The following is a 12,984-nucleotide window of genomic DNA, read 5'->3' on the forward strand; positions in this document are numbered from 1 at the left end:
AGGAGAGAGGAACGTGGCAGTGAAGGAGCTCAAGGGGAGTCGGTGAGAGAAACAGCCATTGTAAGAAGTGGAGAAGGAAAGGAAGAGGAGGGAAAGGTGAGAGTGAGGGTGAGGGTGAGGGTGAGGGTGAGGGTGATGGTGAGCGTTGGGATATTAAACTGACCAATATGGAGAAAGAGTTCATAAAAACTAATGGATTCAATATTTTTATTAATAATCTATTTATAATAATTCAGATTTTTTATATGTGTATCTTGATATTCGGAAATCTATTGATTTTCAACTTATTCAGTTCGAGCGGGTCTGCTCAACGGGGTCAAACATTTCTCATGTGATTTTTCTCCATTCACAGTCTAGACTCGAACTCGAAATCTTATTTAAAGAAAGCAAACATCGAACTACTTGAAACGGCCATGTTAGTTAATTCGGACTTCTTTTATGGGAACTTTTGGTTCATGTAATGAGGTGTTTCTATGTAGGCTAATTTTCAAGCAACTATTTAAGTCGTGTTTGATCGCCTTTCACACCCCCAATAGATTTTATGTAATTATTCGATTAATGATTTTACATTTTCCCAAAGTTTCTCTTAATGAATTTATTGCTTTGTTTGGTACATTACTACTCTACTCCATTTCATTTTTTTTTCAAATTCAACAACATAATGATTACTAATTTTTCCTATTTAAAAATAAATTTTCACCCATGTTTTTTTTTCCTAACAATTAGTACAATAAATTTTCAATAATAAATTTCCCCATTACACTCCATTCTTTCATCAATTTAACAACATAATCGTTACTTTTTATCTTTTTCTCTTATTCAATAATAAATTTTCACGCATACTTTTTCCTAACAATCATTACAATCTCATTTAAATATACACATTAATATTTGGAATGGATTAGAGTTACCAAACACAATCGTTCTTAAACATCCAAAGAGTATTCCCGATCAATGAAATGAATTTACTATAAACCACCGATTCATTATATTTCTAAAATATATCGCATGAGGCATTTTTATTGTTAATAATAATAATAATTATTATTTTTTCAATCTGCACATCTGAAATTTGTAAACTCAACAAGATAGAATAATCCAAGTTCTTCTCCGTTCACAAGGTTAGAACCTGTTGGCAGTAAAATTCCATATGAAAAAGTAGAATAGAAAACCACAAGTTTACAAGAGACTGGGTATCGCAACATATCAGCTCAAGTATTTTGGGTTGGAGATTGGCTAAATTATTTATAGATCCAATGAAATTTTATATGGTATTAGAGTAAGTTGCATTTGTGCGCGCACATGTAGGCTTATACCACGTCAATGTCCAGGTCCAATTTCGACGTGTTAAGTCAGACTAGCCCATGCATGGAAGAGGATGCCCGACTCTTGATCAATTGTTGAGGGTGGATATTTAAGGACACGTAACACTTGAGGGCGGAGAGATTTGAGCCATTCCCCGGCACAGAACACCATGCACTTAAAAATTAAACCAGTTGTAATACAGAGAAGGGCTAACTTATTAGGAGCTCACCGTATTATTTTAAGTTAATCAATTTATTTCCAGACTAAGCATATCATTAATTATATTGGTACAAGTGCATTTAAAGGTGATCAAATTACTTTCCATAAACTTTAGTTTCGACCTCGAAATCATAAGGTGATAAGTAAGCGCATATATATATATATATATATCATATAAACTTGATAAACTGATAACTAGCGTAAAATATATATATCAATCGTTCCGACCGCTAATTATATTTATAGGTTAAAAAAAAAGAAGAAGAAGGGAACAAGTGTTGCGTTCTTCTAAGCCAGATATATATCTTGCTGAACCTAGTATCTGGGTGACCATTTGCTGGTTATTTATGTTCGACATCAATTCTCAAAATTATAATTCTCATATTTCACAAAGCAAGAGTACTAAAAGAACCTCGAAGTTTGTGTTGTCATGGCCGGCAACATACAATCACAATTGTAGTCGTAGCTTGTTCATGTATATATCGACTTCGATGTAAAATCTTAAGGAAGATCCGACTTTGAATCTGCACTATTCCCTTTTTGGTATTTGAGCATCTGCTCCATTACCCAAAGGGAGAAAAGTATTAGAAGTGCGTATATCTACGGCATGAGGCTACACAGTGTGCGGAAATTCTAGTACAAATAATAATCATAGTGAAGCAAAAAGTATATAAAAGCAAGTTTTGAAATTAGAATCATCAAATGAACAGGTCTTGTAAGAAACCAAAAGAACAGGAGCCTATGTTCGTATATACATCAGAAGAAATTGTGTTATCTCTAAAACAAATTTTACGGATTATACTCTATAAAATTAGTAAACACTGACATCGTAAATTTATTAATGTTTAAAGACTTCTCTAGCCACTGAAAAGGTCGTGCTATGATATCCGAAATAATTACGGGTATTTTACCTGCCGATGGGGAAGGATAGAAAGCCTGCACGGTGCGAGTGAAAAGTGATTAATGCTTATATTAAGTATACTCTGGCCATTTCCTAATCTTATTTTCTTCTTTCTTGGATTCCAAAATGAAGGAGAGGAAGAAAACCATGTTCGACACTTAATCGGAATTATGAATCTTCAGTTTGCTTTAGATGCAGACTGATCTGATCCAAGAAAATGAAATCAATTAAGAAAGCAAAACAATCGATTTGATTACTTAAATTTGTCACAACTCTACAATGATGCACCAAAAAGAGAGACAATAATGGTAGTTTTTCTACCTCTAACTACTGTTAGAATAAATTTCATCCGTCCAATTATTAGAATTTAGGATATAGATAAAAGAAAACGTATAAAAAAGTTCACTTTCGATAACTGGACTCCGTCCATTTTTCTTCAGACGTGTGCAGACTGATGTTCATACTACCCCTCATCTAATGAATCATCAACAATAGCATGAGGAATATAACAAAAACGAAATTGACATCATAAGGGCGTGTTTGCTTTCCAAAAATTATTTCTCACTTGTCATGTCTATTTTCCTTCTCTAGTTTCCAAAAGGAACTCTTTAATGTCTAAATGACATTAGACGGATAAGATTCAATTGGAGAAAATCCCACATTTCATAACTATCTAACCATGCATTTGTACCAATAGTATATATGGTGAAATCACCCGTTTTCCTTGAAAAAGAGAGGAACAAGAAATGAGAAAATTTTAAATGGTTCTACCTCACAATGATGTGGTGAAAAGATCCGATTAGATAACTACAATTAAAAATAATTATGCCAACAATTCAAGTGGTTAACGCTCATTTCCTCATTTGATGTAATGTGAGTGGATCTTCCTTAAGGAATATGGTGAGGTACAGAGACAATTCACTTAACAGGACTTGAGGAATATGAATGGGAAAATTTTTATCGGATTTGTCCTGAGAAGTCCAATTTAGGAATGTGAATTTACTAATTAACAATGGGATAAATAGCTCACCATTAAGTGAGAATAGTATGGAAATTCTTGAGAAGGGATGGAAATTCTCACAACCATAATACTATGGAGACACACTTTGTTCATGGATCGGGGCACATCAATTATAGAAGATAAAATCTACCTAATGTACAAGCTTTCACTGATTCCCTTGATGCTCGCCAGTGCACCCCCCACAGCACAACAGGATGAACCTTACATGGCGATTGGAAGACTTAAAAGTAGATTAGCAGCAATCCATTGTTGATTTGCTAGGCCTGTCAAATATATTGCCTCTATTAAAGGCATCATCGCACCTGCTTCTTCGAGAATGATCTTTCCATAGGAACTACATCGCGTACAGTTTCTATCTCCCAGAAGGGGAGATGGACATACACTGAAAAAAAGAAAAAAAGAAGGACAGGGAGAACGAAAGAGAAAAAAAAAAAAAAGTACGAAAACCTTGGATACATATATATATATGAGATTGTAGTGTACTATAGGTGAAGAGAATGCATAATTTTCTTTTTTAAATGAAATAACAAGATGCGACAGGTAACTTTAAGAATGATATTTCAAAAGGAAAAGAAATCGAATAGGACTAAATAATAACGGGGTGTTGGGCATGTCCGGTTTATTGTTGGATGAACTGCATTGTTAATATTGACCCCCAAAAAAGAAACAGTTGGAACTGCTAGTCCATGAATAGCCAACAATTGCACTGTAAAAATTGGATAGATTCATATCTTCATCTTTGTTTGAACTCGCCAGAGAAGTCCACTATATATCAGAAACTGTTGAAGAAAGAACAATGTTTTCTTCGCCCTTTAAAGCGATCGGAAAATTTTTTTTAAAAAAAAATTATCCCGTTTGGGAATGGAACACTCCATCTTTCATTAAATTCAATAATATAATCATTATTATTTTATCTTTTTTTTCCATTTAACATAAATTCTCACATGTATTTATTATTATTATTATTATTATTATTATTATTACAATCAATTTTTTAATAATAAATTTCTCCATTTCACTCCATTATTTCATCAATTTAACAATATAATCATAACTTTTTTTTTCTTTTTTTCTCCTACTTAATAATAAATTCGCTTACATACTTTTTCTTTAAGATCGTTACAACCTCACTTAAATATATACATTAATATTTGAAATGGTAATAGAGTTAAACTACATTCCACTATCAAACGCCACATAAATATATATTTATTTAAGATAATTATGTACATACTAAGATTGCATGAAGCGTAAGCTCTCAAATCAGTTCTCAGATTATTGGCTCTGGTACCACGTGGAAATTCTAGAAAAATCCTCATGCACTTATAGTGGAGGCACTCTAATCATATGCCGCGGACATCAAATATAGTAGATATCAAAGATAATATCTACTCAATATACAAGATCTCAGTATATTTACGATGTTATGCAATCTTCCACATCAAATCATACCCGATATATATCCTAACAGTAAATTGGAATGTTACCTAAACAACCGTGGAAGAAATGAGGCTGGATTTATTTTATTTTATCTAGTTGGTAGTAATTAAATGCAAATACACTATCAACGTAAGTTGGTTAAAGCGGTTTAACACTTATTCCTCTTAAGTAAGATCTTGTATTCAAGTCTTGTGAATGGAGAAAATCCATGATTAAAGAGTTTTACCCTTTAGTGAGTCGACCCAACTAAGTCATAACCTATTAGGTTTTTGAATACCATGATCCATATCGAAAATAAATGCAAATCCAGGATAATAATATATTATGAATTAAGACAATCTATTGTGATATATATATATATATATGTATATTATTCTATACAACGCACAACACGAGTCTATTTTTGTATAGTACTTATACTTATTCGCATTTTAAAGATTAATATATTTCTTAGGAATAATAAGTTTTCACGAGTAATTTCAAGTTTCAAACAATATATAATATGCACTGACATATACGTATTTAATTGTCGATTCGTTACATATAAATATTAAATTTAAATATAAAAAATCAATTTTGCACTTTTTAAAAATACTGTTACGTCATGTCATAACTTTTGAATGTTAAATTTTTTATATTTTATATTAGACTAATATCATAGAATAGCATTAGCATCTCATGTGAATTTTCTCTGGGAATCCTATGCATAGCTAGGTTCAAGTAAATTATTGCCAATGCAAATTATGTTATGCAATGACAATTTTGCAAATAATTATTTTATATCATATGTATTGTGTGCCCATTTAATCATGAGTATAGTACACACATATGTTACAGATATTCAATTTTGCACATCTTTATATAAATGCTGTCATTCAAATTCATATAATTAGTGATTTGGGGTAATTTACCGTTCAAAAAAGCGACTTGTAGTAATTTGAAATTATTCTCAATTTATAATTTGCAAATAGATTTGTAAATATAATTATTTATATTATCAATATGTTATTATAATAATCATTTTTTAGAATTATTATGATTTGTCAATATGTTATATAAGCAAATTTGCTTCTTAAGAGCAGTGAGAATTCTCAATAAAATTTAAAGTTCAATAATCTTTTCTAAGGTATGACTAATTTTAAATGATTCAGTCATAATTATGCAACATATTTTCTTTTTATTTTTTTCCCGGTAGTATGCAACACTTATTTTCTTAGTTAACATGTATCGCAAAATTGCAAATGTACACGCATTAATACAGAGATTTCAGCTTGAAATTTTTTGTATAAAAAACTTGAATTTATTCTTTTTTAAAAAAATTATGTTTTCTGAGATCATCACTTTCAAATATTTATTTTTTCTATTTATATAACCCGTAAACTTATAGATATAATTTAAGCGAAAATCTCCTTGAATGGCCAGCCACCTCGCTCCTCAAATATGTGCTATGCAATTAGTTGATGGTTGGAGGTTTTGCACCATTCTCGCCAATCAAACTTCAGGTATTAAGGCCATCTTTTTGCTATTTCCAAGCTTCCCCTTACTTCTTCTACTTCGCATCCGTGCCCTATACTTTCGATCATTCAAATTATGACCGAAAATTATATTACGATCAATTCTCAAGCCGCCTTTGCTATTTTTTCGGCCTAGCTCAATTTATCTTGAGCCCATCGGACAAGTGACCCTAATCTTTTTTTTTGTTAAGATAATTAACGATTCTAATCTTCAATCCAACATCAATGGGTAGAATTCCTAACCCTTCTCTATTGGATTTCTCTATTTTGAGGCTTATTTCGGGCCTGTCATATACTGGTAGAAATTGGGTGTAAAACAATATGCAATTATTATTTTCCAGGAACTTATACTAAAATATCCATTAATATTTACTATCACATCAATATTAAATACTAAAAGCCGGGTCAAAGTATCGGGAAACGCCAAGCAAGATGAATGGTGCTTCTCTTTGATGACTCTTCATCTAACCACCAATAGCCATATCAGAAGTAACACAATATTATGTTGTCACTTCGCTTCACGAAATCAAAATTATTTGCAATCACGGAAAATAAAAAGATTAATATAATAAATATATTAAAATGTTCATATTTTGCTGAGTCAGTTACATTTTGGTTGAGGCACTTGCACAAAAATATTATATTTTCAGGAGAATATATAATATTAGTCGACCAAAATGTTTAATATAAACAGTAATGAAGATAAAATAATTTTGTTAGAGTTATAATTATAATTTTATTGATTATCGCAACCATTCTATTCCGCATCACATATGCGCAGGCCCGTTTGTCTAATTCAGGACTAATTACAAAGCTAATAGTGGAGCAATTGTTACATTTATTAGTTACACTAATTACGTACATTAGTTTTTTTTATTTATTACATGATTAGTTGAGAAAATTACACACGTGGGAGAAAAAGGGGAGAGTATCCGTCCCTACCGAAGTCAACATTGGTCGTCTGTCGCTCGCTCCGGACGTTCTCCGACAACCGTCAGCACGCATGGCCAACTGTGAGCCACGTGTCATGGGTTAGTCAGCCTGCTGCTTCCTTTCCGTTGCACCGCTTGACGTAAATGAAGTGAATAGTGCCTATAGGGAGAAAGTAACAAAAAGGCTTGGTAAAACAGACGGTCATAACTTCAATGGCTTGGTGACGACCACTATGAATCGACGTCAAGATTTCCCGAAATGGGGGTTTCACACTGAGATACACCACCGACAATCGGACCTTTATCTCGTGCTTTGATCATCCGTTGTCCACATTCGAACCCAAAAAATAAAAGTCATATTTTCAAATTATATGAAATGTAATACAGTCGATAAACTGAACTCATCGAGAGTTAAAATTCACTAAAAATTTTTACAATCGATACAGGAGTAAAGCACTTATTCGGAAACTGTTGCCTTGACAGCGGATGGACGTTCTTAGAGTACGTTCGAGAATTTGCTGAGAGGTCCCATAAGCACTTTCTTGTTTTTTTTTTTTTAAGTAAAATCAGTGTTAGGTGGTGATTACAAACTATGGTTCGGGTTTCTCTTGACGGTTATGATCATGATTTTATGTAACAGATTAATAGATGTTTATGAAAACTTTTTCTACTTATTTGTATTTCAGGTGTTAATAAATCATCTGTTCTACATTAACTCATTTTTATTAGTATTTCTCAAATATTTTAACTTCTTTTGGAAACTTACGATTAATTTCAACAATTTTATCTCAACATTTTTTCATCAACAACACTTCCTGACCAAGTCTTAATTTACACGCAGTCGACTCCTTAACCTATTAACTACTTCATGACAAGAGGCTTGAAAGGAAATTAGTTGCTCGTTGAAACAGATTCCCCTTTATATTTTATTCTTGCTTTTTTTGTTTTTCTTTTTTGAAGTTAGCAATCGAAGGTTTTATTTCGAAAGTCGGAATGGAAATTTATATCGATTTCTGTTCAAGAAGAATCCAACCTTTTGCACTTTGAAGTCGTCATGTTAGATCTGTAGAATCATAAGATCTAGCCAAAATGCATTCGAGGTCACCATAGTATGTAAGATATCGCATTATCTTAGTCTAAGTTGGGCCTCAGAATTTGACATGTGATCAAGTCGCTCCTCGGTTTTTCTACACCGGAGAAGAGACTTGCGGTTTGAGAATACATGACAAATCGATCTACCAAAGAAAAACGTACAATCAATAACATAACATCGAGCTAAGAAAAATATTGAGAAAGGGGTCATAAATTCATGTCCTTACTGCAGAGAAATAGCATCTTATAATGCTAAAACGCTAAAACGTGATGTGACTAAACATCGAAATACAACGCTACACAAACGATTGATCTATAGCTGTACTTCGTCCATAGTATCATAGCAAATGAGAAATCAAATCGTGCACAGTGGAGACAGTAAACACAACTCCCCCCGAAAAAAAAAAGGTACAAGTAAAGAAAAAAATTATTATTATTATTTTGGATAGAGATTTTGTCGTCGATTTTTTGGGAAAAAAGATCCAACAAATAATAACTGTGGGCCTTATTTATCGAAGCTAATATGGTCCGTTGGCCGATAGCGTGGGGCCTAATTATCTGAAAGACAAGCTGGGCTGACCCAACCCATTGGTGGGGGAATAGTGTATAGTCGGCCCAATGGATTTCAGGTGGAAAACGAGGCTTCTGGCCTATAACAAAATAAGGGAAAAGCTAAAAATCAAGAAATAGTGTTTGGTGTAATGCTGCGTGATCGCGATGTAGAATTATGCAGTTATGGATTCGGTTTCCGTCAATAGATTCCATAACATTTCTCTTTTCCTTCATGCCTACCAAATATGCCTGCTAATATGAAAAATGCACGATTGCCCGGTAGGGTGGTATAGTGGGGACAGTAGCATGTCTCTACCGGCCACACAACCTGACAAACTGAAATTGACCCATCTTCATTCTTTACCATAAGCTCTATTACGAAAAATGCACATACGCCATGCTAACTCAAGTTCCATTAAGACAATCCATACAAAGGGGCCCCAACGAATTTGGCAGCTAGCTAGTATAACACTCGAACTCAAATAACTTTAATTCTTAGGGATCGATCTCGAATAAGATCTGCCATTAGCATGTATATGGAACACGTGAATTTAGATCAATGCGTGCTCAAGCAGTGAAGGCGATAGCTTCACTCTTTACTCTCTTGATCCTGCTTTTGCCCTAGCGCGCCCAAAACTCGGCTTGCTGATCTTCTGAAAACGTAGTGATCTCAGACCTGCTCGAGCACTCCACCCGTCTAATCTGCTTAGCGATCATGAAAGCAGATTCCTTTGGAACTGATATATATATATATATATATATATGCACGTCCAAACTCTCTACACTAAGCTTGTTTCAATTATTATCTTTCTTCCGTTGCTTATAAGAAAGAGCCTAGGCAATAGCACAATGGGATATGAATTAGTTTGTCGTGCCAGAACGAGTCTGGAGTTCTGCACTCCGCAGAGCCGAAAGTGTTCTTGACACACTCCTACACACAATTGCATATATGCACGCCTGGGCCAATGAATGTTCTTTAAACACGTAATGTAACTAACATATTTATCTTTGTTAATCTTTCGCAAATACTTTGTTGGTATATAGAATAGAGGATATCTAGACTCAGCATCGAGGGATCATGCCACAATAATTTCCAACGCCTACCCAATCTTCAAAATGACCAATATCGACAGATCGGGAGACATGAGATATCTAAACTCAAAGATACTTGAAAATTCATCAGAAAATATTCATCCCTGAGAACTACTGGTAGAACATACAAATTAGAGTTTCTAGTACCTACAATATAATATCAGCAATTCATTCATGTTATGAAAGCGTAATCTCACCATTGGGAAATTTTGAAGCCGCTACCATGATACAATACGTACGCATAGAATTTTAGTAGTCAAACTTGCATTCTGTAGAAATATACACCTTTATTTATCACGTATATAAGTCTAGCATCTTAATTATGAGCTCTTGTTTTTGAGCTTCCATGAAACTGGTTTTTCAGCTAAATGGGAAAAAAAGAAGAAGGAATTCAGTGTTTTGAAGGTATGTTTCTTTTGATGATAAGGTTAGATTAAAAGGGGAAAAAAAATGTGCTTACACTGTGATGCACAAGCAACACAGAAATTACTGTTCTATCTATAAATTAGGATAATTTTTTCAGTGAGACCACGGGTATTTTAATTAGTCTATTGACCAGACTGATCCCGTAATTCCAATTTATAGACAATTTTAGATGACAACAAAATGCACATGTAAATTGAAACCAATAAGACTAATTAAGATCAACCCAAATAATAAAGGTAAACAGTCAGTAATTGTAAATAAAACATCATCTCCCTCTTGACCTTGCTCTTGTATACCCAATTTTCCCCCCATTAAATCTCCCAAGAAAATGAAAATGTAAAATAACTTAAAAAATTAAAATTAAAATTAAATTCCTCATTTTTCATCAGCTCAAACTGAGGACATATAACTATACCCAGTTCCAAGGAAAATAACCCCAATCCCAACTTAGGAACAAATTGAGTACAAAGTAAAGTGCAAAGTCATACATATATATACATACATACCCAAAAGGTGACTCCAAGAAATAGACTGGTTTGCAAAAGCTTGCAAAGAAAAGATTCTCTCTGTTCAAGAAAAGCCATGATGATGAGATGTCGAGACGAGGATCCGAGGTTCCTCTCAGCGCAATCGTAGACTCTCAACCTGCATCGATAAAAAAAGACCCAACAGGCTGGAATTCTTTTGCTGCTGACATGAACGCTCCGATCCTCACTCTTCCCTTGGTCATTGCTGGACCTATAACACGAACTTATATCTTCATCTTCGCTGAATCTAATTACGAGCCGTCATGATGAAATGCTCACGGAAGATGCTCCTGAACAACATTGTGTCATAGTCGAGTCCAGGACTTTGTTCTAGTATTGTGGGTGATAAAATTTTGTTAAACCAACCAAGGAAGACCAACAAAACCTAGACGACAAAGAAAAACCGAGAAGACTGTGAAAGAGGGAGATGGTTCTAATAAAGAAAAGTGCTTGCGTAATTCGGCTAGATCAGAGAAGGCACTGAAGATCCGGTATTCGTAGGGTCATGCCAGGTGCTGATGTTACTCGACATATTCCAATAATACGGTGTTGGATTGGATAGCTCCATTTGATTCTGGAAGCCGAAACTCCTGCCTGGCATGTTCATACCCTCGGCTTTTACCTCTTTCACAGCTAACTCGTTTTCAGTGTCACCAGCATCTCGCGAGTCCTGGAAAGAAGAGAAGCTCTTGAAGTCATCCGAGGCCTGAATATCCTTTAGATCGGCACTGAACAACTTTTGTTGTTGAATGGTCGATGCAAGCAAGGAGGCCATAGTTGGAACAGTATTTGCCATGGAGGTTGTAGGAGCCATAGACCCGAGGATTGGTGCAATCATACCAGCATTAACACACCGGATCTCGTCAGAAGAATAACCATTGGAAAGAACTGGAGCTGAAGAGATCAAATCCTGGATGTAGTTAGTGTCACCACATCCATGATCACTAGGCATGAGCCCCGACGAAGAAAACCCTAACCCTAGAGCACTAGGGAGATGAGGAGGGAGATCAATAGTTGAATGGAGCCTAGGGTATGAAATACCACCCATGTCAAAGAAAAGAGGGTTTACGTGGGCCATCGATCTCGTGGTGGACATAGCGATATTAGACGACCTCGCCACCACCGGCTGAGGCATCTCCGAGGCAGTAGTGGCAGCAGAAACAGTAGTAGAGGAGGCGGAGGGCCGCTTGACCCGCTTGTTTTTCCGGCAGCCGCCACCGACGGGGATGTTCCTCAGGGTTCCGCCACTAGTCCAGTACCGCTTACAGGCCTTGCAGAAATGGCGGGGCTGGGAGAGGCTGTAGTTGTTGTAGTAACAGAACTTGGTGTTGGTAGAGTCGCACCTCGGGCACTTGAGCGGCGGCTGGTTCTGGTGCTGTTGTTCATGATGCTGAGTAGGTTTGTCCATAGGAAGCCGACGACTGGAGGAGGAAGAAGCCATTAGCAATTTACCATAGCCTTCTGATCATCTACAACCTCCTCCTCAGCCTGCAAGACATGAGAGAGAAGAGAAGAGGAAGCAAGGGAGAAAGGGGTTCAAAATGGGCCATTTAGGGTAAAATAAGCACACAAAGAGTGAGAGTGGGACAGAGACTTGATGGAAGGATTATTCTGTTCCAAGAGCAAAGAACCAAAAGATGGGGCCATGTTTTTTTTTTTGGAGGTAATAATTGAGAGAGAGAGAGAGAGAGGAAATGTGAAGGGGAATGACCTGTGACCATTCGTTAGTAGAAGTGGGGATATTGAGACTACCGTATAAGCTTATTAGGAGTCGTATTGTCACAGTGACTTCTTAGCATTGCCTTCTTTGTCTCTCTCTTTCTCTATCTTAAGAGAGAATCGTTTGATACAACAAAGAGCAAGCAGCCAAGGAGCAGGTGGCGATACACGGGAGAGTCTTTCCCTTGATGGGTTGCTATATTGTGTTTGTGTGTGAGTGTGAGTGTGAGATAGAGACAGAGCA

General features: G+C 35.4%; 1 protein-coding gene across 1 annotated transcript; it reads right to left on the bottom strand.

The window, feature by feature from the left end:
- Positions 1-10,683: 10,683 nt before the first annotated feature.
- On the bottom strand, positions 10,684-12,723 carry LOC116206091 (dof zinc finger protein DOF1.4). The gene has a single exon (XM_031538855.1). It carries the CDS (start codon positions 12,460-12,462, stop codon positions 11,485-11,487), a length of 978 nt encoding a protein of 325 aa, XP_031394715.1. The 5' UTR covers positions 12,463-12,723; the 3' UTR covers positions 10,684-11,484.
- Positions 12,724-12,984: the final 261 nt, after the last annotated feature.

The sequence above is a fragment of the Punica granatum genome, chromosome 4, assembly GCF_007655135.1.
Source record: "Punica granatum isolate Tunisia-2019 chromosome 4, ASM765513v2, whole genome shotgun sequence".
Lineage (NCBI taxonomy): Eukaryota > Viridiplantae > Streptophyta > Magnoliopsida > Myrtales > Lythraceae > Punica > Punica granatum.

Excerpts from the sequence above, each read along its gene's own strand:
- LOC116206091 (XM_031538855.1), bottom strand. The coding sequence starts at position 12,462 with ATGGCTTCTTCCTCCTCCAGTCGTCGGCTTCCTATGGACAAACCTACT.